The 26,205-nt window shown below is 41.1% G+C and overlaps 1 protein-coding gene and 1 long non-coding RNA gene across 23 annotated transcripts in view; both read left to right on the top strand.

The window, feature by feature from the left end:
• The window catches only part of LOC309665737, a 34,886-nt gene extending 32,239 nt beyond the window's left edge, over nt 1-2,647 (top strand). Inside the window, exon 4 of the long non-coding RNA XR_014266654.1 lies at nt 1,831-2,647. This is a non-coding gene — a long non-coding RNA (uncharacterized lncRNA). The remainder of the gene's footprint in view (nt 1-1,830) is intronic.
• Nucleotides 2,648-2,971: 324 nt separating this feature from the next.
• CADPS2 (calcium dependent secretion activator 2) overlaps nt 2,972-26,205 on the top strand; it is a 544,167-nt gene continuing 520,933 nt past the window's right edge. For 21 of the 22 annotated variants that reach the window (XM_082472263.1, XM_082472261.1, XM_082472259.1 and 18 more), the window contains exon 1: nt 2,973-3,465. In XM_082472263.1, the coding sequence (XP_082328389.1) occupies nt 3,121-3,465 (345 nt within the window). In that variant the 5' untranslated portion in view covers nt 2,973-3,120. Of the gene's footprint in view, nt 3,466-26,205 lie in introns of all 22 variants that reach the window. The other variant, XM_082472274.1, reaches the window with a different exon arrangement.

Here is a 26,205-nt window from a genome sequence, read left to right as displayed (position 1 = left end):
ATTGTTCCTCTCCCAGATTTCCTTAGTAATCTCATTGGTATCTTGCATCTGGTTTCACTGCCCTTACATTGCTCCAGATTGACTCTTCAGAGTTATAGGTCACCTTATGTTGTACCTTACTTAAACCTTTAATGTGTATCCCCATTTTCTTCAGGACATAGTTTGAATTCCAAAGCATGGCATACAAGGCCATGGACACCTGCCCACTGCCCTTCTGCTCAAGGCTGAATTTGACTCTGTTCTCTAGCCTCATCTTCCCCATCTTCATAGGTAGCCTTTATTTCAGGCATGCCAAGTTTACTTGCAGTTCTCCAAATGTGGCAAACAATTTCATACCTTTGCAAATGTGGTTCCTCTGGCCTATAGTGCCCTCACCCAAACAGCTATGAATCATTCTTCAAAACATATGTCAAGCATCCTGGAAGCCTTCTCTTACTCTATCTTGAGTAAGCTACTTTTTCTCTGTATAACCATTATCTCCCAGGTTATTAGACCGATCATCAGATTGCAATACCAATATTTATTTTCTGTTTGTTTTTAATAAGTGTTTTTCTCATCTTTCATTCTTTAACCTGTAATCTCCTAAAGGTCAGAGACTATATCTTGTTCTTCTAAATATACCCTGCATAGTTTTAACAATGTTAGTTTCTTAACCAATGTATGTTTAACTAATGAAATCCTTAAACATTCTCTTTGTTGTTTTGGATACTTCTTTAATTTATGCCCCTTAACCATTTTCATCTTTATAGACAAAACACTGTATATGTTATTCTACAAATTATTAGATGTTTTCCAGTGGGATTCCCAAGGCTTGGAGAATCTTTGATAGCCATTTTTTAATAGGAAGAGAATAATAAGCTATCACATCAAGCAATTTTAACTAATTAATAAAGGAAGCTGAAAAGATACCTTTCCTTGGCAAGAAAAGGAAGGGCAATAAAGCTGCTGTATATAAATTATACTTTTATGTGCCTAGGAATTAAATTCTTATTTTAGGTATCAGTTTAATAAACATCATACATTTAATATACTGATTTATAATCAAACAAATTGTAATAGTAAAAGCTACTATTTGGAACTAGAGAGGATTCAGTGTGTTGCGTCCTTGTTCTATTAGTTGTTCCTTCTGTAGGAAAGAGGATTCCCTAAGTCTCAGGTTCCTTATCTGTACAATGGAACTAAAAATAAATGGGATAATGTATGTAAAGGGCTTAGTGCAGTACCGGGTAGAAAGCATGTAAATGGTAATCATCATCATTATCATCATCATCACTACCTGTCTCAAAAGGTTACTTTGGTGACATTATTCGACAAACACATTTACAAAACTTTGCAAAATGTAGCGTGCTATGTATATAGCATTAGATACTATAACTTAAATGAATAAGCTTGTTATTTATGGTTTACCTTGCCAAAAAATTGAAAAATATTGCCTTTAAACACATCAGTTTTTGAGATTTGTGTTCCTTGGCAGTTGGAGATCAGCCAGCAGTCACACCCTCAGTGAACACCTTTTATCACTGTGGGCACCGTTAAGGATTGATAAATAGGCAAGTTTCCCCAGGGGTAAATGCTTCTTTGTCTTTCTACATCTAGGGAGACTATGAGTAAATGCAGAAGGAAAGCCTCCCTCATGTGTACCTAACTGCGGAAGTGGCTTGAAAAAGCTACAGCTGCTATTTGGCCACGGGGTAGACGAGCTCAGAGCCGGTAGTTTTACCTGCCGGGTGATATTTGCACTGAGCTTCCATCGCCTCCCTGCCAGTTTGGCCACTGCACACTGCATCTTATGTTGAATGCACTATTTTCCCTATTTCCTCCTCTGTCCAGATTAAGAATACCGGAAAAAACACAGAAAGAAACTCCTAGGTGGCTCTGGCTTTGGGACTGAGAAATCTGCGCAGATAAGACAGGCTTCGGATGCAGCTACGAGACGCCCACTTGAGGCCGGAACCAATAGTGACCAAGTGTGTGTCCCAGGGCGCCGCGGGCTCGTCCAAACGCTAACAGTGCTGGACACCGGGCGTGTGCTCAAAAATTTGCTGCATGTCTACACTGCACAACCTGTCTTGAGTCAACCGCATCCCAACCCAGAACATAATCAAGCTATGTGTGAGCTGAAACAGAGTGCCATTTCGCAGATAGAAAACCGGTCTTACTCATGCATCTACAGGAATAAAGACAGTTTAAAAAGAAAGCCTCGTGTATTTTGTTTTGTTTTTGGTTTTCTTTTCAAGAATGTTCCTCTGACTTTTACAATTTGGACTGCAGCATAGCGTCAAACAGCAGCAGAGCAGAGCGAGAGACTTTTTAAAGTCTCTTTTCCACCTTATTTGGCGGTAAACGGCTCTGGCCCCACTTTTCCGTGCTGGGGTTCAACCCTGGGTATCAAATTCGGGTCGGAGACGCACGTTCTGGCTGTTCCGCTCACCCGGGGAGGTGGAGGGGACCAGCTCTCCTGCCCCCCGTTCGCCTGTGCCTCAGGAAGCTTGCGAGAGAAAAGGGGATAGGTGGTGGTGGTGGTGGTGGTGGTGTCACGGCAGTCCAAGCATCCCGGGTGGGCGCATACAGAGCCACTGCGCTCAGCGCTCCGCATCTTTGCAAACTACGCGCCTGACACCCGGGCGCTCGGCCAGGGTCGCGGCGGCGGCGGCGCGCGCACGCGCACTCCGCGACCCCGCGCCCGCTCCTCAACCTTCCATTCCACGTGCTGCTTGTTGTAGGCGCCACAGGTTCCCCACCTGCGCCCGGGCGCTCGGGCGGCTCCGCCTCGGCCGGCGGACGTCGGAGGACTACGGGGCTGGCGGGGCCCGGGCCAGCCGAGCAGTTCACCAGGCGCTCGGGCTCACCCCCGACGCTAACTCCGCCTATTTAATCCCGGCGGCTTCCTCCCCCCGCCCCGCTCCTAGTCCTCCTCCCGGCTCCCGCCCGCCCCTTTCGCCCTGGTGGTAGGAAACACTCCTGGGTCTAACTCGACGTGTCCGGAAAGCCTCGGCCAGTTTCCCTTTCGTTCTGCGGCCGCTGCTGTCAGCCGCGCGGCTCCCGCAGACCCGCGGGCGCAGCGGCAGGGGGTGAGGCGCCTGGGGGCCGCGGGCCGAGCGGCGGGGTGCCCCGAGCACTATGCTGGACCCGTCTTCCAGCGAAGAGGAGTCGGACGAGGGGCTCGAAGAGGAGAGCCGTGATGTGCTAGTGGCGGCCGGCGGCTCGCAGCGAGCGCCGCCGGCCCCGGCTCGGGAAGGGCGGCGGGACGCGGCGGGGCGCGCGGGCGGCGGCGGCGGCGGCGCAGCCAGACCCGTGAGCCCGAGCCCCTCGGTGCTCAGCGAGGGGCGAGACGAGCCCGAACGGCCGCTGGACGAGGAGCAGGAGCGGAGGATCCGCCTGCAGCTCTACGTCTTCGTGGTGAGATGCATCGCGTACCCCTTCAACGCCAAGCAGCCCACCGACATGGCCCGGAGGCAGCAGAAGGTGAGTTGCCGGCAGGACCGGGCGTCTCCAGCCCCACTTCTTCCGCCCTGGGCTTTTCTCCCGGGAGAGCTCTGAGGCGCCTGCCCGCTGTCCTCCTGCAGGACACTGTATTTTTGTTAGTCTTGGAGGGCAAGGGAATCTTTGGAGGGAGGACGGTGCTTTAGCCCGCTGGGTATCAGGTTGCAAAGAACGCATCTTCTCCCCCGCGGCTGGCAGAAGCTATCAGCTTGGTCGGGACCGAGACCGACCCGACAGCCCGGCGGTGCGGCGGTTACACCCGGCAGGCTCGGCCCCGGCCGGATTAGAACGCAGCTCCCATCAACTTTAATTTCCAAGGGTAGTGGTGCATTCCTGTCCGCTTGGCCCTCCTGGAGCTGGGCTTTACCGTGGGTCTGAATGAGTGTGGAATCTGAACACTTCTGCTAGCGAGAGAGAAGTCTTTTCTGGGGAGAAGGTGTAGAAATGTTCCACGAAACAAAGCTAACTGGACAAGTTTTTCTGTACTGCTGTGTAACTAGGACATCAGATCCTAAGGAGGGAAGGTGTGCAGCTTTGGTGAGTTGCTGTGGGTTAGTAATTACCGGTCTCGGCAGGCCTAAGGAAACACGCTATTGATGAAAAATAAAGGATTGGTTCATAACCACTTCATCACGAAAGCGCTTTTGTCCCCATCCTCAAAGAGCTAAAGACTTTCAGGTGAAATGTCTGCCAACTTTAGTTTTAAAACAAGACCCCAGGGTCTAATAGTCTGTAGCAGACAAAAGTGATGACTCAAAATTGCCCGAATTGGGTGAACGTTTTCAATAGAAACTAAGAAATCTTCTTAATAGAATGTTGAACCTAGACGATTCACCAGAAATCTGCACTAGCCCCCTTAGTTTGGGACAGGATGTGGAGACCCAGAGAGACTGTATTGTAATTTGTCCAAAGCATACCTAGTTGCACAGATGTTTGTTAGTTTTCTGAACCATTAACTTCAGAATGTGAGGCATTTCTTAGAAATTTGGAGCACTTCTGAATTGACTTGTGAGAAGCTGGTATTTCAGAGTAAATGCAGTCTTCCCATCACCCTCCCACCCCCAATTACCCAACCTCTTAAAACAGGCCTAAACCAAGCAGCTGTTTTGAATTGCTCCCTGGGCGTACTTACGGGATGATTCCCTACAGCTGGAGGCTAATTACACAGAGCCTTCAAATGCCTAACCCGCTAGGTAACGCAGTCCCAGAATGCTAGAGCTGGAAAAGACCTTGGGATCCAGGCAGGCCCTACATTTTGGAGGAGAGGATTTCTGAGTAACATTTTCTATTCCCTAACCAATTGGTATGATTGAAGCCACCATTTGTGAGGTCAGTTTCGAGTGCCCTGTGGAGTTTTTGTGAGCCTGCCATTCTGTTCCTAGGTGAGTACCACGCTGTGTCATCCTTTGCTTGCATTGGGTTGCATTGCAGTCACCCAGTGCCTCTTAGCTCTGTAGGTCAAGACTTTCATCTTCAGTAGTCACTCTTAAACTAAGTAATTTTGTGTGTATGTTGTATGTAGTCATATAAGTTTATGAATATCATCCAGTTTCCAGTTTTAATATTCATATTGCATTTAAGTTTATTTTCGGTGTGTTAAAGTATAAAAATAACGTTTGGTGAAACTAAGAGGCTATTCCTGTCTGGAATATGATCACTGAAGGTGCTTTTGCAAAGAGTCGCTGACTGGTAGCTGATTCTTACTGTGCATACTTGTTGCATTTTGTTAATGAAACAAACTCTCGCTTGTTCAAGTAGTGCAGATTTCTCTGACTCCTGTTGTTTAAATAGAATGTTTCTCTAGAAATTATTTGAATAGGCACACAGGTGCATTCACAATACCACTGAGGAGACCACTGTTATAACCTCCTTCAGACATCACCCAAAATAATTCCAAACTGCAAAAAAGAAGCAAAACAGTGCGTATGTTCTGTGCAAAAATACTTAGACTGCTTGGAAATTTCTATTTTCTGAATATTGAGAGCATTAAATGCTGTGAGATGAAGTTTTGTGAATTATTCTTATATTTTAAGGGGGAGGCCCCCAAACAACTTAAGTGTTTCCCTTATTCAAACTTATTCAAAAGGCCCCCACTTTTCTTTTTTTTTTTTTTTTTTTTAACAAGTTGCTTGTTAAAGGGAGCTGGAGCAATTCTTGGCAGTCGGGTTTCCTCCCAGGACAAAATGAAATGGGAATTTAACTATATTCCTCCGAATTTGATGCACAAGCCAATAATTAATGACAAAAACTTTGTCTTGAATTATACAGTTGGGTTATATAAAAGAAGTAACAGGATAATTGCAAAATCACTAATCCATTGTATATTTTCTGTATCTTCAAGTAGTCAGACATCTAGTAAAAGGATTTAATAGCTTAAATTGTAATTGAAATGCATATTGCTGCTTACTCACTTCTAACTTTAAGAATTTAGAAACTCAGAAATTGAGATTTGAAAGGGTCCTCATCTTATAAATGAAGAAAATTAATCACAGGAAGATAAAAGCCTTATCCTGGCAGTCAAAGCCCTCTCACTGTTAGGGTTGGTGGGTTTCTGTGAACCAACTGAGCTGCACTGTTTTTTGTTTTCCCACTTGGCTAAGATGGCCCACAAAGCTAGTAGGAGGTTGTATCCATGAGTAGAAAAAGCTTAATAGCATTAAACTCAGTTGACTAAAACATGTCTGTCTTTGCTTTTGGCTGGAAAATTTCAGCTTAGAAGAATAATGGTGGTTAGCTTATGCCAGTCTGATAACTTAAGGCTTTACAGAAAACTCTGGGAGGAGTGTAGACCAGACACTGACAAAGCCTTGTACCGTGTGGTCACACCACGTAAATGGTTCACACATGCTACCAATGTGGAGTAACAAACAGCCAATGGCAAAAATGACTTCAGTTGTGAATAATGCTTAAGCCTCTGATGCTTATTTACATTGATTACCTTTGCACCATCAGTTAACAGTGATAATGATGAACCTTGGATGATTCTAGGTCATTGGTTAAAGGTGGGATCAGCGTTGAAACTAGGAAACAACAATGATGCAGATAAAGCTAATCAGTTGTTGCTTAATAAAGGCAATTTGTCTGTCGAACCTTTGGAAAACATTGAGACGCTAAAGGAAAAATAAAGTCCATGGTGGTTAGAAGGTAGGGAGAATCTGAGAAACGTAATGACTACCATAGAAGAGGTTAAGTATGTTCCATAGATGTGGGTTTACAGATTGCAGGTCTCAGTTTATAACTGTTTCAGGTGTGCATGACTTGAAGTGCTAACAGTTTTGGTTGGCCAGTCTCTAGGTTTCTAGTCAGTAGTTGCTTTGTTCATTATTTGTTTTATTAAATTTAGTAAGTCAGATGTTGGAGCCAACTATCTTAAACTAGAAATAATGAAGAGGGAATCAAAAAGACTAAAATGGTATCTAATAACTTAACGTGTGATTCATCTACCCTTGTTCTTTGCATTTTTATGTGTCACTGTAATCTCACTAAACTGCCTTAAACCTGCTTATATAATCACTCCCACCACTTTGCATAATTTTCCACACTAATTAAGTTTGAGAAATGTATACAAATAATGTGAAATTGCAGATGGTGGGGAAGTAATCTCCTTTGGTAAAACCGATCAGGAAGAGAGCACTGTGGGGAAATAGTATTGGGTGAAATAATACACAGTGGGTTCTACACTTGGCGCGTCTGAGTGTTTATACTGCAATAAAGTGGCCACTTTTATCTCTCTTTGGAAATGGCAGTACTTTCTGTAGCTTAAAAAAAAAAAATCTTCTCACTGCTTAGGTGATCCCCAGGCTCAGAAAAAGAGAATTTTACGAAAAAATGAGCTAGATTTACGAAGACCAGGAATCACTTACCTTATGCTAGGGGTCATTGTTCCTTAGTGCTATGTTGTGCCATCTTTGGGGCCTAAGATAAGACTGTGGCCTGATGTATTCTCAGCGTAGTGCATGATGTATAAGAACCTAGTAAATGCTTGTTGGATAGGAAGTGTCAGATTTAGTCCCTGTCTCGAAGAATTAGTGAGGTATAAGGTGGAGGAAAGAATATAAAGGCAAAGAGTCAACCTCTCTTACGTGGAAATTAATGTTCCTAAACATGTTTTGAGACCACCAGGACTCACCCCACCCTCTGTAAAGAAAGCCATAAAAATGGTGATACCTGTTGGTATAGAACTAATGACTTCGAAGGGAAGACTTTTCCCAATGCCACAACCAAATCCGAGAGACAAGCAGTGTAGAAGCCCCACAGCATGCCTTGCTCTCTTGCTTGCAGGTTTCCAGGAGCTGTGGTGATAGTCTAAAAAGCCCACCCTCTCAGGGAGTTAGGATAATTCATGCTTTGCTCCTTGCGCTTTGGTACTTGATGGTGCAGAAGGGATGGGTTATGTTGTTTGCTGCTTTTAATAGGGAGTACATCGTCCTGTGGGGAGTGAGTTGGAAACCACACATTAGAGTGAAACCTCAGACTGGACTTTATCTCAGAGAAAAAAATGCTGCTTGTTTCAACTGATTCATCTATCCCTCCGCAGGGTGTCTTGAGACTGCGGCACTTAATTTGGTGGAATGAGTTGTGCTAATGAGAACTCAAATGGATTAGCGATGTTGGAGTTCGCTTCTTTCAAAAATGAAATCAGCTGTAATTTTGGTGTACATTGACTGCTTATAAAGTGAAATAAAATATTGTAATTCTCTGTGTTCCCTCTTTTAAATGGAAGCAGTTCCCTTCATTTCTACCCTCACAAGATAAATGGCATAGTTTGTAAAGTCATTAAAGACCTTCAAAACAAAATTAAGAAACCCAATTGTCAGGCTGTTAAGTATGGGAATTCTGAATGGAAAATTCTACCAGTTATTGTTTTCTAGTGAGGCAGGCCTCTTTTGAGTTATTGTGCTACTTTTTATGCATTTCAAATTAGACCTTTCTTTGGGAAAGAGGGTGGGTTGCATAGTCGTGTGTTATTGCCGTTTCAGTTTTTAGGCCAGGAAAAAAACTCTAATGATTGTAAATAGAATATCATTGGAACAAATGACATTGTTCCAAACCTTTAAGAGTAGTCAAGAATCTAATCATGGAACGGTCCCAAATCTGTAACATGTCACCTTAGGACCAGTGTTTAAGTTGCCTAAGGATTTTGATATGATTTCCTTTTTTAAAAAAAAAAAAACAAAAAACAAAAAAAAAACACCCTGGGATTCTTATCCTTAACTGCACATTAGAATCACCTGGAGAGCTTTTAAAAATCAGAGTGAAGTAAGTCAGAAAGAGAAAAACAAATATCGTGTATTAACGCATATATGTGGAACCTAGAAAAATGGTACAGATGAACCGGTTTGCAAGGCAGAAATAGAGACACAGTTGTAGAGAACAAACGTATGGACACCAAGGGGGGGAAAGTGGGGGGGGGGTGGTGGTGGGATGAATTGGGAGATTGGGATTGATATATATACACTAATATGTATAAAATGGTTAATAAGAACCTGCTGTATAAAAAATCAAATAAAATTCAAAAATTCAAAAAAAAAATCCCATTATCCAGGTTGTATCCCAGACTAATTAAACCAATCTCTGGGGTTAGAGTCGTAAAGCTTCCCAGGTGATACCAGTGTACATCAGACTTGATAAATGCTGTTTTAAAGGGAAACTACAGGAAAATGACTTGCAGTTTATGGTTTAGGTTCACCTAGGCAAGGTGAAAGTATAATATTTGCAATAATGAGTGAGATTACTGAGTAATCAAACCCGTATTACATATTGAGGAAAAGGTAATGGGGTGCTCTAGGCAAGGAACAAAAAACATCTAAATATTTTAGACTCTATTGAACCAATACAGTGGGAGGACAGTGCGTATTTAGACTTTTAAAAGGTCTTTAATTTGGTGCTATGCTGGAGGCTATTGAATTACATTATCAATTGTGTAATTTATTCATTACAAAACCACGGATAGATCACAGTGTTCGCAATGGGAAATATAGGAGGGTAAGCCTGAGTGTTTACCATTACAGAATGAACTGGAAAGGAGAATCTAGTGAAATCTCAAAGTTGGAGTTGACCCTGAGTAATGCCTAACTGAAGAGTGAATTTCACAGTGGTCTGGTCTTTACAAGATCATTAGCGGGTGGAATGTTTTTTCAGTGTGTGCAGTAGGAATGCATCTGGGTTTTTCAAAAAGTAAACCTTAGAAGTCATTCTCAAGTAATTGTTTTAAGTGAAGTAATTAAAAACTAAGGACTTATCTAAGAGTGTCTTTGTTTTTATGCTATTTCCAAAACACTAATGTTAGGTTAAGCAGTAAGGAAAGCCTCTGTTTTCCTCAGATTGCATAATGGGTTAAGTCCTTGGTTTGTATTTGGGAGCCTTCTACTTTGTAGAGCATCATTGATGCTTTGCTTTGCTTCTTGAAATTTTATCACATCGCTTTGTAAACTTTATGGTTTGAATATTTTCATTTTATAACCTTCGAGTTAGTAATGAATTTTTGTGATGAAAATGTTACTGGGGCAAAGGGTATGAATAATTAAAAGGCTATCCTTCTCAGTCTGATAGCTGAGGTGGTATTTAATTTGCTCATTTCTGATTGCTTGGGAGGATGAATGTATATGATCTAATATCCTATTCCTACTTCTCTATTGAGATTTAGGTGTCACTTATTAATGTGTCCCCTTCCTCGCTATGCTGAAGGTAGCATTCCTTTGTGGAGGGTGTTTCTATAGTCTGCCTTTCTGCCTTTCGTTTGGTTTTTTAAATATAATTCAGTTGATCTTAAAAACTTATTTCTTATTTATATTCTTGGATAATCAGTTTCCCATCTTGAATTAAAATATGAATCAAGGAGTTGACTTTTTTCCCCCAAATAGCTAAGCAATTCTTGAAGCCTAACTTTTGATTAAGCTCTACTTTCATTAGTAAGGTGTTAGACCAAATCATTTATATTCTTTCCTTCATTAATTCATTGATCAAATATTTATTGAGCCCCTAGTATGTGAGTTTAACCACAAAATGTTCTGAGACTAGAGAATAAAACAAGCAGAAAATTTCTCATGGGATAATGTTCAATGATGTATAGATTATTTGTATGTATTTCTCTTTATATCTGTTTCTAGGCTACCTATTCTGATTCATTAATCTACTACTTTTTCCTACTGCTAATACCATAATTATGATCTTATCATATTTTAATATCTGATGGAAATCACTCTTTGGCTTCAGAGGGCCTGGGCTTCATTATTTTCTATTCATTCACTGTGTGAGCAAGGCGTTTCATGTCTCTGGGCCCTGGGTTTTTCATTTGTAAAATGCGGATATAATGACCTCATAGAATTCCTGTTCTGATGAAATGAAGTGATGCATATAAAGTGCTTAGTATAGTGCCTACTGCATGGATGTGTTCCAAATTAGGTGTTATCATTTTTAATTTAATCTTGTTTAGGAAACAATATTTTATTACATTCAGTCTTCTAGGAACATAGCATATCTCTTTAGTTAAGCTTCTTATGTCTTTGTGATGTTTTGCATTTTCATTATATAGAACCTTTGCATTTATAATTAAGGTTATTTTTAAGCATTTTATAATTTTTGTTTTTACTGTGACATCCTTCCCTGTTTTATTATGGATATACTGTGACATCCTTCCCTGTTTTATTATGGATAAATGTAAAACTCTAATTTTTGTTACAGCTGGTTATATTACAGTACACTACTGACTGAGTAATTAGTACTTTATTCTTCTAGATTTTCTAAGTAGGTGGTTGAATCATCTGCTGATAGTTATAACTTTTGTCTGGTCCAGTAGCTGTGCCTCTTCTGTTTCACAGGGCAACTGTCCTAATACAATGTCCAGAAGAGTATGTGTACTTGTTGCCAATACCTTAGGCTTGGTCCAGGCTTTCCTGGGAATGCTTTTGGTATTCCACCAGTGAATATAGTGTTGGTTAGTATTTTAGGATAATTCTGTTTTTATTACATTAAGAGGATAAAATGTCAGGAATGGACTCTGAATGTTATCAGATTTCTTTTCCGCATCAATTGAGGTGCTTGACTAGTTTTACTTTACTGATGTGACAGATTTCTAGGTTCTTATTAAACCATATTTGCATTGCTAGGGGAACCCCTATTATACTTGAACTTTTGAAACAATTGACTTATGAAATGAACTACATCCAGAACCTATTTTTGAGTTTTTCCTTTCCTTAGCCTATTAGATTTTTCTTCTTATTCCAGATTCAATTGTGATGATTGCATAATTTCAGAAAATTGGCTAGATTTTTATGTATATTAACATAGAGTTGGGCATATTTCTCACTTATTTTCTTAATCTTTAATGTTAGTTTTAAGTCTTCAGATTTTAGCCTCCCTTAAAAAAAAAAATTCATGGGAAGACCTTCAAGATGGTGGAGGAGTAGGACATGGAGATCACCTTCCTCCCCACAAATACATCAGAAATACATGTACCTGTGGAACAACTCCTACAGGACACCTACTGAACGCTGGCAGAAGACCGCAGACCTCCCAAAAGGCAAGAAACTCCCCACGTACCTGGGTAGGGCAAAAGAAAAAAGAAAAAACAGAGACAATAGAATAGGGATGGGACCTGCACCTCTGGGAGGGAGCTGTGAAGGAGGAAAAGTTTCCACACATTAGGAAGCCCCTTCACTGGTGGAGACTGGGGGTCGGGGTTGGGGGGAACCTTTGGAGCCACGGAGGAGAGCTCAGCAACGGGTGCAGAGGGCAAAGCGGAGAGACTCCCGCACAGAGGATCGGTGCCGACCAGCACTCACCAGCCCGAGAGGCTTGTCTGCTCACCCGCCAGGGTGGGCGGGGGCTGGGAGCTGAGGCTCGGGCTTCGGAGGTCAGATCCCCGGGAGAGGACTGGGGTTGGCTGCGTGAACACAGCCTGAAGAGGGCTAGTGTGCCACGGCTAGCCAGGAGGGAGTCTGGGAAAAAGTCTGGACTTGCCTAAGAGGCAAGAGGCCATTGTTTTGGGTGTGTGAGGAGAGGGGATTCAGAACACCGCCTAAACGAGCTCCAGAGATGGGCGTGAGCCGCGGCTATCAGCGCGGACCCCAGAGACGGGCATGAGGGCATGAGACGCTAAGGCTGCTGCTGCCGCCACCAAGAAGCCTGTGTGCGAGCACAGGTCACTCTCCACACCTCCCCTCCCGGGAGCCTGTGCATCCCGCCACTGCCAGGGTCCCATGATCCAGGGACAACTTACCCAGGAGAACACACAGGGCGCCCCAGGCTGCTGCAACGTCACGCTGGCCTCTGCTGCCTCAGGGTCGCCCCGCATCGTACCCCTCCCTCCCCCCAGCCTGAGTGAACCAGAGCCCCCGAATCAGCTGCTCCTTTAACCCCGTCCTGTCTGAGCGAAGAACAGATGCCCTCAGGTGACCTACATGCGGAGGTGGAGCCAAATCCAAAGCTGAACCCCGGGAGCTGTGCGAACAAAGAAGAGAAAGGGAAATCTCTCCCAGCAGCCTCAGGAGCAGTGGATTAAATCTCCACAATCAACTTGATGTACCCGCATCTGTGGAATACCTGGATAGACAACGAATCATCCCAAAATTGAGGCAGTGGACTTTGGGAGCAACTGTAGACTTGGGGATTGCTTTCTGCATCTAATTTGTTTTTGGTTTTTGTTTATTTTAGTTTAGTATTTAGAGTTTATTATCATTGGTAGATTTGTTTATTGATTTTGTTGCTCTCTTCCTTTTTTTTATATATAGATTATATATTTTTTCCTTTTTTCTCTTCTTGTGTGTATGTGTATGCTTCTTTGTGTGATTCTGTCTGTATAGCTTTACTTTTACCATTTGTCCTAGAGTTCTGTCTTTTTTTTTTTAGTATAGTTTTTAGTGCTGGTTATCATTGGTGGATTTGTTTTTTGGTTTGGTTGCTCTCTTCTTTCTTTCTTTTATTACTTTTAAATTTTTTTAATTTTTATTTTTAAAAATTTTAATAACATTATTTTATTTTATTTTTTTATTTTATTTTTTTCTTTCTTTTTTTCTCCCTTTTCTTCTGAGCTTGACAGGGCTGACAGGGTGACTGACAGGGTCTTGGTGCTCCGGCCGGGTGTCAGGCCTCTGCCTCTGAGGTGGGAGAACTGAGTTTAGGACATTGGTCCACCAGAGACCTCTCAGGTCCACATAATATCAAATGGCTAGAGCTCTCCCAGAGCTCTCCATCTCAGTGCTAAGACCCAGCTCACGACCAGCAAGCTACAGTGCTGGACACCCTATGCCAAACAACTAGCAAGACAGGAACACAACCCCACCCATTAGCTGAGAGGCTGCCTAAAATCATAATAAGGTCACAGACACCCCAGAACACACCACTGACTGTGGACCTGCTCGCCAGAAAGACAAGATCCAGCCTCATCCACCAGAACACAGACACTAGTCCCCTCCACCAGGAAGCCTGCACAAGCCACTGAACCAACCTTAGCCACTGGGGGCAGACACCAAAAACAACAGGAACTACGAACCTGCAGCCTGTGAAAAGGAGACCCCAAACACAGTAAGTTAAAGAAAAATGAGAAGACAAACACACAGCAGATGAAGGAGCAAGGTAAGAACCCACCAGACCAAACAAATGAAGAGGAAATAGGCAGTCTACCTGAAAAAGAATTCAGAGTAATGATAGTAAAGATGATCCAAAATCTTGGAAATAGAATGAAGAAAATGCAAGAAACGTTTAACAAGGACCTAGAAGAAGTAAAGAGCAAACAAACAATGATGAACAACAGAATACATGAAACTCAAAATTCTCCAGAAGGAATCAATAGCAGAATAACTGAAGCAGAAGAACGGATAAGTGATCTGGAAGATAAAATAGTGGACATAACTACTGCAGAGCAGAATAAAGAAAAAAGAATGAAAAGAATTGAGGACATTCTCAGACCTCTGGGAAGACATTAAATGTACCAACATTCGGATTATAGGGGTCCCAGAAGAAGAGAAAAAGATAGGGACTGAGAAAATATTGGAGGAGATTGTAGTTGAAAACTTCCCTAATATGGGAAAGGAAATAGTCAATCAAGTCCAGGAAGCACAGAGAGTCCCATACAGGATAAATCCAAGGAGAAACATGCCAAGACACATATTAATCAAACTATCAAAAATTAAATACAAAGAAAAAATATTAAAAGCAGCAAGGGAAAAATAAATAAACATACAAGGGAATCCCATAAGGTTAACAGCTAATCATTCAGCAGAAACTCTGCAAGCCAGAAGGGAGTGGCAGGACATATTTAAAGTGATAAAAAGGAAAAACCTACAACCAAGATCACTCTACCCAGCAAGGATCTCATTCAGATTTGATGGAGAAATTAAAACCTCTACAGACAAGCAAAAGCTAAGAGAATTCAGCACCACCAAACCAGTTTTACAACAAATGCTAAAGGAACTTCTCTAGGTAGGAAACACAAGAGAAGGAAAAGACCTACAGTAACAAACCCAAAACAATTAAGAAAATGGTAACAGCAACATACATATCAATAATTACCTTAAATGTAAATGGATTAAATGCTCCAACCAAAAGACATAGACTGGCTGAATGGATATAAAAACAAGACCCATATATATGCTATCCACAGGAGACCCACTTCAGACCTAAAGGTCGGTGCTTTGTGACCACCTAGAGGGGTGGGATAAGGAGGGTGGGAGGGAGATGCAAGAGGGAGGAGATATGGGGATATATGTATATGTATATCTGATTCACTTTTTTATAAAGCAGGAACTAACACCATTGTAAAGCAATTATACTCCAATAAAGATGTTAAAAAAATTCATATCCCCAATTATTCTTGTTTTTACAAATATACACTTTATAAATTCTATTTTTATAAATCATTAATTTGTTTTAAAGTTTCTTAAGCGGGCTGGGAGGCATAAGGGAGTACTTTCATTTGGCTTCTTAATTAGGATCACTTTCTGCTTTGCAGTAAGAATTAAAGTATACAAAGCTATGAATTTATCTCTAGATACAGTTTGGGAACAATTTGGGATCAGTTTGTTACATAATGAAATTTTATTTTTTGCCAAATCTGTTATTTCAGATCTTAGTTTTTCCTGGAGCCAGTACTTAGAAGAGTATGTAAAAATTTCAAGTGTTGAAGTTTTGTTTTCTTCTTAGTAGTAGATTTCTAATTTTATGCTGTCAGAGTGTGGTTCACTGAACTATTTCATTGTATGTAACTAGTATTTTTACATCACAAATTAGTATATACATGTTCTGACTTTAGGATTAAAGGTGTTATATCTAAATCAGCATTATTGTAGTAATCATTCCTATCTTGTCATCCTTATAGTGACTAAATTATCCAGCTATACTTATATGAACAGTTGACCCTTGAACAGCATGGGTTTGAACTGTGCTCGGCCCACCTGTACGCACATCTTTTTCAATAGTAAGTACTGCAGTACTACCTGACTTATGGTTGGCCTATGCAGAACCTCAGATATGGAGGAACCGGGTAGTTGGAGTGCCAGCTGTAAGTTATATATGGATTTTCAACTGCGCCAAGGGTCAATGCCCCTAACCCCAGCATTGTTCAAGAGTCGACTGTATTTTTAATTTATCTTGCATTTCTAGAAGTATTCATGAATCTTGATTCCAGGTTCTTTATAAATATATACTTATGAGTCTTTATACTATTATCGGTGAAAAATAACTCCCTTTGACTCATAGTGTGTTGAATGATGATTCTACTTTGTCCAATTTTAACGCTGAAAATACTTTCTTTGGGGGAGTTTATCAGATATATTGATAGGTATCCATAATACATCTACATCTATGCTCATATGTTCACCTATATACACTTATACACGTGTAAGTATATATACACTGTCTGCATATGTATGTGTGTATGCACACATTTTGGGGTTATTTTGTATTGAAAATTATTACAACCGTTTTTGCCTAGTCTTTGCTTTTCTAAGAGTTTGAGACATTTTTAGTCATCGCTGATATGATTAATCTTATTTTTCATTTTCAATGTTTTGTTTCCTTTGCTTTTTGTTTTGTCTTTGCTGTATGGCATTTCCACTCTCCCATTCTGGAGCCAGGGACAGGTAGAGTGACATGATATAAATCTTCCTTTGCCTTCCTCGTGGTTGTGCTTACTGTTTTGATTCACTGGGCAGAGCACACTTGCTTTAAGATGCTGTGTCTCCAATTTTTTTCATGGATTTTGAGGTCAGTGGACATTCCTCTGGAAAGCAGGCTTTCGTTTTATCTTGAGTCTGCAGTGTGTAAAATTTTTATGGGTCTGTATGAGCATGTTTTATTGGAAGAAGAGAAAAATTAAATTCTGCCGTGAAACCTGTATTCTTACTATTTTAACAAATTTAGGGAAATATATTCCAAATCTTATTTGAGATGAGAATCTTATTTTAATTTGGTTCTCTAGAAAAATATCTAAAACCCCAAATGCTGCTGTAGTCAAAAGGCTTACAAAATGCTGAGTATCATCAGGAGCAATTCTGAAATATAACAAGATGACTCTAGCCTACATTTGTGAAGCTCTGGTTTTCTTAACCAGAAGGATTGTATGTGTTCTCGAGCAGTGGTTAAGTAGGGAGACTGAGATAGAGCACGTTCTTATTCTCCGATCTCTGCTTCAGCTAGGGCCACTCTGCTTTTATTGGGTTAGCCAAAAAGTTCGTTCAGTTTAAAGTAAAATACATTTTTCATTTTCACCAAGAACTTTATTGAACGACGTATTCATCAACCAAACGAACTTTTTGGCCCACCCAATACATGTTAGAACAACATATCTAAAATGACAGAAGGGGAGGATGAACTGTCTAATTATGAAAAATTAATGTGATTCGAGTGTAAAATCCCATAAGAATTTCCAGAGTTTGATTACCACATCCTAGAATCCTAGGCTTTAGACTTTATTTTTCTTTTTTATTCCCTTACAGATATTTGAGATAAGTGATGTAAGGGATATACAATTTAATCCAGCACAAATCTAATAGGTGAGATGTTGGATTTGTGGTCCTTCAAATAAGTAGAGATCAAAGGACAGTTGTCTGGAGCTCAGGGGAGAGATTTGGGTACAAGCGGTAAATTTGAGAATTGTCATGTGGATTGTAATCAAAGCCATGGGCGTGACTGTGGTGGAAATAGAATCCAGCAAAGAGGAGGTTTTTTTTTTTTTTTTAATTTTTATTTATTATTTATTTATTATGTTTATTTTTGGCTGTGTTGGGTCTTCGTTTCTGTGTGAGGGCTTTCTCCAGTTGCGGCGAGTGGGGGCCACTCTTCATCGCGGTGCGCGGGCCTCTCATTATCGTGGCCTCTCTTGTTGCGGAGCACAGGCTCCAGACGCGCAGGCTCAGTAATTGTGGCTCACGGGCCTAGTTGCTCCGCGGCATGTGGGATCTTCCCAGACCAGGGCTCGAACCCGTGTCCCCTGCATTGGCAGGCAGATTCTCAACCACTGCGCCACCGGGGAAGCCCAAAGAGGAGGTTTTAAAGACTTAGTATTAAAGAACTTGAGGATTTAAAAGACAAGAGGGAAGATTGAACTGGCAAAGGAAATGGAGAAGGAACAGCCAGGTCTTTAAGAAGGAAGTTAGCATGGCCTTTGTTGCAGAAACTAAAAGAAGAGCCATTTCAATAGAAAGAGGTGGAAAATGATGTCAGGTGCTGAGAGGTCAAGTAAGATAAGGATTGAAAATGTTAATTGGATTTATCAATATGGAGATAACTGCAACCTTGCAACTCATAAGTTGAATTTCACAGCCCACTTTTTCAATTGTTGATATCTCAACTGCATGTGGTATGCTGAATTCAGCTTTTCTTACACCTGAACAGCTTGAGTTATAACACGGTGACTTTGCCACCCAACCGGTAAGCTTTAGTGCAGCTTTGTATAGACTACTTTGTGGGGGACACTGTATAGATATAAATGTATATATATACATGCATATGTATTTGTGCTTTTGTTTTATAAAAGTGAAATAAAAATTATTAGCGATAAACCTAGATTTCACATAGGGTGCAGTTGAGACATAGATCACGAGGTATGCTACAACTAGCAGATCTGACATTAATTGGGTACTTACTAAGTTAAACTGTTCATTTCCATTTTGAACAAAACAATCTCAAAGAACTTGTGCAAATGCTGGGATACATAAATCAAAATCAAAGTGGGATGAAACCAGGTTGGTAATATTTTTAGCTTGATGGTAATGTATCTCTCCTCCACTGTCCCCTTGCTGTTTGTTTCACTTTCCCACTTCCGGTGTTCTGTCATGTTTATGGGAACCCTATCTGAGAAGAATAGGGTTCAGCCCTTCCTTGCCCTTTCTAAATTGCTGTCTCCTCATCTGTAAAATGACTCATACTTGCTTCAGTAAGATGCTGTGAAGATTATGTAAAATTTCTGAAAAGTAACTAGCACAGTGCCTGGCATGGAGTAAGTAGATCGAGAGTTTCCTTTATTTTCTCGTGATTTTCATGCAGGAAGGAACTTTCATTCCATAACGCATATTGCATTTAGTTGTCACATATTGAGGCAATATTTGAACAGATATTGTGTGCTGGGCAGTACTTTAGGCATCGAGAGTATACGTGTGGACAGGACAGCCCCCACTGAGGCTTGTATTCTAGTAAAGGAGACGGATAGTTAACATATATGCACATACATATTAAGGGTTAGCGACTGTGGGGAGGGGGGTCGGCCTCGGCAGCTATTTCAGGTAGGGTAGTCCGGGAAAGCCTCTCTGAGCAGCCAGTAGTGGTTGAGCAAAACTTGAATTAAGTGAAGGACTGAGCCACTTGATGGTGGGGTGAGGGGGAAGGGCATCCCCGATGGCATTAACTGCAAGTGCAAAGAGCCTTGTGGTGGAATAAAACGAGCTTATCTTATGAAGAACAGCAATGAGGTCTAGGGTGGCTAGAGTGGGGTTGAGAGAGGGGCGAGTAGGAAGTGATGAGTCTGGAGAGGTAGGCACGGGCTAGCTTAGGTAAGTTCTTTAGGCCATGGGAAGGTCAGACTTTAAGCGGGGTGGGGAGCTATTGAGTATTGAGCAGGTTCAAAAAGTGATCTGATTAAGATGCTAAAACAGTCTGTACCTGAGAAGATCCAGTGCCACTATGTGGCACAACTCCAGGGGCCACCATTTACGTGGAATTTAGGGCAACGCTTCAAGCATCGTCCAGCCTTGAGAATAGATTGTCAAGGCAAGAGTGGAAGCCGGAAGACCAACTGGGAGATTGTGGCAGTGGTTCCGGTCTGAAGAGGGTGGTAGCCTCAGGGGTAGTATAGGATATAGGTAGTATTTTCTCACCATTTAAGTTCGTGAATATATTATAATGGACCGTATGGTAATAGTGTTATTTTGAAGATGATAATGTGCTAAATCTATTTATGCTATTACATAAAACATATTCATGTGGTTAAAAATCGAAGCCTTGCAGAACTTGGAATAAAAAGCTGTCTCCTGTCCCGTTTCTCCCCAACCCCAGTTACATTTCCTGAGGGAACCCTTTTCACTCTTCACTATGTTTTTAATTCTTCCAGCGAATCCTTTGTAAATTGAAATAAGATGCACAAACCACTTTTCATCCTCGGTCCTCCTCAGACTCCAGCCATTACTTCCTGTAGAAGGGGCAGGGTGGGGAGATCAAGCTCACTTACAAGCATCTGGCTCCTTTCTTCTACTTGGAATGTGGTTATTTACCATTATTAGTCTGCTAGTTGACCCCAATATGTTCTCCCCTCCTTACAAGCAACAGACTTTTTAGTTGGGAGCATGGCTACCTTTTCTCATCTTCTCCCCTTTTTTTTTGTTAACCGTGGGACTGGGTATGCTTGTCTGCAGAGAATGTGGGTCAAGAGCACAGCCCAGGGGGACGTCGACTTTATTTCTTGCACATGAGAACGGGACTGGGTCTGTTCTCACGACGAATTGCACAGGCAATGTCTCTGTTCTTAAAGAATTCAAGAAGACAGGCTACAGGTGGCTGAGATTTTGCTGAGAAGAGCAGAAAGTGAGTCTTGCCAGACTAGGAGCAAGTATGTGGCAGACAAACTGTTGCCCCAAATTGTTCTCCTGATGGCTATTAACAATATGTAACAATCGGGGTCTGTTGTCTTTTCCAGCTTCTTGTGGCTGGATAGAGCTAAAAGACTTAAGTTCAGGCAAGTGGGGTATGAATGGAAGTGCCCTGTGCAAACCTTATGGGCCATTCCTTGAAAAGAGGGGCACATCCTCCCTTTTCCCACGGGCTGGAATCCCCATGTCAGTCATTAGAGCAGCCATTTGGATGAGGACAGGTTGCTACCTGTTGAGGAGTGCAGAACAACATGTCTGAAGGAGCCCGGGGCCCTGATAGCCTTGCAGGGGAGAGCTGCCACATGCTCAGATCTCAGAGAAATGAACTTCTGTCATGTTTATGCTAATTTTAAGTGATTTTAATTATAATCTGTTATATCCACTTCATACCTACACTTAGCTTTTTAATTTACGTAATATACTCACCCCTTTTATTTCTCAGTTTTTCCTCTATAGACCTTATAGTTGTACTGTTTCCGCTATTAGTGTTAATTACCTGATGCTGATTTCCCGTCCTCCTCTTTGCTAAGTTTCCAGCTCTAGCTTCCCTGGCAGCTATGGGGGGCATGTGACGTACGTTCTGGTGTATGAGACAGGAGACAGTCATCTTGTGACTGAGGAAGATATATATACTAAGGGAATTAAAGGTGCTGGGTCAGACACACTTGATTCTGAAACCATCGCCAGTCGCACCTGCATCCAGACATTTTTGTGAGGAAAATACCCTCCCAAGGTTGCTAATCTACTTTATGTTTAAGAATCATTAAGTAAGAATGATTCTTATGGTAAGAATCGTTAAGTTCTCTGGTCTTTGAGTAGTTGCTTCTAGAAATTCAAGACTATTTAATGGAGTTTACATCAAGACTATTTTTCACTGCAAAACCACATAATGTACTTGGTTGCATTTGTTAAAATTTTATTTTTCTTGGGGTCTTTTTTTTTTTTTCTTCTCTACCCATCTTGTCTCCCTTCATTGCTTCCTTAAGTTGTTCAAAATTATAAACCGGTGCCTATCAACGGGGATGGTAATAACCCCTAGCAGACATTTAAAAAAGTATGGGGTGTTTTTGGTTTTCTCGGTTGATTGGGGGCTTGCCACTGGTATTTAGTGGGTGGGATCCAGGGATTCTAGAAATCCTGGAATGCATGCTGTATTGTCCGTCACACATGGCATTTGAATGCCCTGTTGGACATTTCTGTAGTTAAAGCCGGTTTATAATTATTTGAGCCTAGAGCATAACTCTTCATCTACAAAATGCAAAGTTTTTTTTGCATGGGTTTACTAAGTTATTTTTCTAGAACGACAACTTCTGGGTAAATTGAAGGAAGATTGAACTTTGTCAGGAACTTTCCTGAGAATTGCTCACTATTTTGAAAAATGTCACCAACAGCACCAGTGATGCTTCTGATACTGTGTTACCAATACAAGTTGCTTGTGTCAGCCTTCATTTTCAGTTGTCACATTCTCCTTGATTTTATGGACACATGTATAAAAACTTCTTAGCCCTTATTTCAAAATGTCAGCACTCTGTTTTTGACAACTTTCAGTTAAATATCGCCTAACTTCCCTTAAGTTCTGACTTCTTCATTATATAAGACTAGATGCATACATCCACTATCTTGTAGACCAGCTACACCTAACCATTTACATACTAATATACATGTTATTTCAGTTACTTTGTTTCTGTTCCCATTAGGATGTTATATTTTTGAAAACATCTGTGCAGATAATATACCTAGGGATAAATGTCATTGCTGCATAGCAAAAGGGTTATTGTTCTGTTTTTTTTGCAATTATAGGGGGTTTATCAGTTAGGGCCCAGTAGGAGATAGCCTGTTACACTCCAAGGGACAGTTCACAAATGAGAGGGTCAGGCAGGTTTAAGGGAACCAGTGACGGGGTGGTGAAGCGTTCAAGAGTTGGCTACAGAGGGAAACCCTTACTACCCCTGCGCCTCCAAGAGCGGGAGGAGGGAGCTGTGGTCTGAACTGGGCGGGAGAAAGGCTGCCTGACAGAGGCTGTGGAGAGTCTAGTCACTGAGACTGTGCATGGCAGAGAGGGAGCGAAGGGCGTGACTCTGCTGGCTTTGTCTTCCTTCCCTCTGATTCCTCTGATGCTGGCCCTTCACCAGAAGGGAAACCCAGAGAGAAGCTGGAGAGCAGAAGTGCTTGCTGTTCTAAGTCATTAGTCCCCCAGGGCACAGAACAGGGTAGACAACAGGGGAAAAGTAGATCTGGAGGGCAAAGGGGAATAGCCAGCACAGGGGATGTCGTGTCTGATTAGGGTTGAGAGTCACTATTCCAAAGGATGGCATTCATCTCTCTCTCTACCTTTCCCCCCTCTTGTAGCCTTGCTCAGGCATAACGCTAACCTGAACTGGTGTTTGGACAGCAGGCTGAGTTGTCATTCTCCCTTCTTAGTTCTTTTGAGTTGGCAACACTTTTTTTTTTCTTCTTGTTTGAACCTTTGCACATGCACCTTTGTAAGAAAGTGTGATAAATTTCCCAAATCCATGCAAGTCTGTAGTTATCTTTATTTTGGTAGAGAATGGGCTGGCCATAGAAGTCTGGGTTGAAATCATTTTCCCTCAGACCTTTGAAGGCATTGCTTCACAAGTGTTGCTAATGAAAAGTTTGAAGTCTGGTGTCATTTTTATATGACCCATTTTTTTCCTGTCTCATATGCTTTTACTGTTCTTTATTTTTAGGGGGTTCTAAAATGTTACAACGATCCTTTTGGCTTTTAAAAAATTTTAAGAGCCAAAACAATTTTTGTTGTGCTAGGCACTTACTTACACTCAATATGGCTATAGGAGTGTGTCTTTCAGCTCTTGGAAATTCTTGTATTTTTGTGAACTTGAAATGGAGGGAGGCTGGGCAGTAAAGGGTGGTATTTGCTTTTCTTTATGGTGAGACAGCTTCTTGAAATCATCCTACTGTCTTTATTGGAACATTTAAAGATCTTGGAACGTTCTACTTGGATGAATTTTCTAATCATAATCTTCAGGTTGATTGTCATTAACAAACAAGTGTTTTCCTTTCATCTGCCTCTTGGCTTTACTTTAGGAACACAGAGTAATGTAAAATTCAGGAGAATCAAAGGATATAACAGTGTATTCATATTATGTGCATATTCCCTATTATATTATAATTTTCTATGACTTAGTTTTATGTTTGACTCCCCTGTGCATTAAGGAAGCTATTAACTGGAATAAGACCGATAGATCCTAAAATGACCTTGATATGATGGAATATAAACATCTGGCTGGAGAAAGGAATTTCAAAAGAAACGTGCTTGTTCAGCATTTTTGCCTCTAGGCATTAACCAGTAATGATAAAGGTAAGAATAAAATTAAAGGTTCTCATCTAATTAGTTATCCAGCTCTTTTCAATCTGTGTGTGTGTGTGTGTGTGTGTGTATGTGTATGTATGACTCCTATGTCCATGAAATTTTATGAGTCTGTTGGGCTATTTTCTTTAATGTAAAATAGTATAAACTTTCAATTAAATAAAACCCAGGTAAGTTGAATATTTTAAGCAGTTTTAGGAGGAAACAAATAAGGGAGTAATGAGGGGAATCAATTTGTGAGGTATATGTTAAGGTCAGAGAGAGACCTGAATTCCATTAGTAACTCTTTGGCAAAAGTTACTTGATTCTTTTTATAGTGCAAGGCCCTCAGGCCCTGCTCCCTGACCATATCAATAGATAATGGCTTCAGTAGGTAGTACCCTCTGTGTCTTTCCCCCACCAAGAGTCAAGTGCCTGACAATGAGAACATTTTAACTTTTTACAAAGCAACTTCTTTTATTCTCATTAAAGACTGTTCTCTTCAGCAGTATTTGCTTAAATACTGCACTTTTGACTTGGGTTTTTTCTCACCGGGGACCTTCCTAGGCCCCCAATGTTTTCATTAATTTCAGAATTACGCATTGCTGTTCAGAGGCCTCACAACAGAATAGTCTGTACCTTCACAAAAATATATAGTCTAAAATGTCAACTATACATAATGTGCCTGAAATATTAATGTTTACCAGGTTCTGAGATGTTCTTCAGAGCATGAAGGTTAAAAAGGGATAAAATGCGCGATGGCTTTTAAAAGAAATGAGAAGGATTAAATGACATTTTTAAGTCTTTGAAGTTTGAGCTTATCTTATTCCTATTTCTGTATTTGCTCAGAGAATGTAAGCAATCTGCTTAAGGTCATTCAGTTTGTAAATGATGGCGTTTGAGTTCTAACTCAGATCTCTGTGCCTCCAAACCCTTGGATCTTTAATTCAGGTGCTTCCCGAGGTGTCTTTTTTTTTTTTTTCTTGCAAGATCAGAACTACTTTGTTTCTGGTATAAGAGCTCTTATTTAAAATTGTTTTATTAGATTATACTGAAGTCAGGAGTATGTGGGTATATTGCAGGACAAATCACGTGCCCCTAAAGCATTACTACCTACAATTAAAGCCTGACAGAAGGTAACTTGAGTATTTTTGTGGTCTTCAGCAGTGGCTTTATAAAGGGAGTTAGTTGGGATTGTATGGGAAACTGTTTGAGTAGGAAATCTTAAAATGTCAGGACCTCATAATTGGAATTGTGAATTCTCAAACTGTAAAAGAGTCTGTCAAACTGCTAAGGAGGTTATTTATTTATTTATTTTTAAAATTAATTAATTTATTATTTTTGGCTGTGTTGGGTCTTCGTTTCTGTGCGAGGGCTTTCTCTAGTTGTGGCAAGCGGGGGCCACTCTTCATCGCGGTGCGTGGGCCTCTCACTATCGCGGCCTCTCTTGTTGCGGAGCACAGGCTCCAGACGCACAGGCTCAGTAGTTGTGGCTCACGGGCCTAGTTGCTCCGCGGCATGTGGGATCTTCCCAGACCAGGGCTCGAACCCGTGTCTCCTGCATTAGCAGGCAGATTCTCAACCACTGCGCCACCAGGGAAGCCCCTAAGGAGGTTATTGATCTTGATCCCAGGTGCCTGCTCTTGGGGCACCTATGCTCAGGGCTTCTCATTCTGGATCTGGCTAGGGAAAGTTGTCATTTAAAATAGTTCAACCCAATTTTCTCTTTTACTATTTCAGTTTTTACTATCTTTTTCTCTATTACTCATCAATCTCCAGAATTCTTTATATTCTGAATATAGAAATAATATGTGCTTATAATAAAGTCCAGAAACATAGAGAAATTGGAGGGAAGTACACTTATGCTCTAACCAGAGGGTAACGGCGGTGAGTGCTGAACAATTCATCCTTCTCGTTTCCATTTCTATCTTCCCCTGGTGATTATGCTATAAACACAGTTTGGTATCTTGCCTTTTTTTTTTTTCCCCCCCACTTAGCACTGTATCCTGAAAATTTTCCTATTCAAAACACTCTTCCTGATACTTTTTAATGGTTGTATACTCTTTCCTCATATATACACATCATAACTTTTATGCTCTGATGAGCATCTGAGTATGTCTTATGGGATGAGGGATGGATTTCACATTTCTAGGCTGAGTATAAAGAATGTGCACATATTGAGATTTGTAATATGTATTGAATAATTATTGAACAAATGTACATACATATGCCTGTGAATAGTTTGTAACAAATATACTTATCTCACTGTGTCCTTGCTAACTTTGAACATTGTCTTTAAGTTGGTTTTTTATTTTT

The sequence above is a fragment of the Balaenoptera physalus genome (assembly GCF_965194825.1).
Source record: "Balaenoptera physalus genome assembly, chromosome: 8".
Taxonomy (NCBI): Eukaryota; Metazoa; Chordata; class Mammalia; order Artiodactyla; family Balaenopteridae; genus Balaenoptera; species Balaenoptera physalus.
Note: the sequence above shows the minus strand (reverse complement) of the source record. Positions and strands in the feature narration are given on the sequence as shown.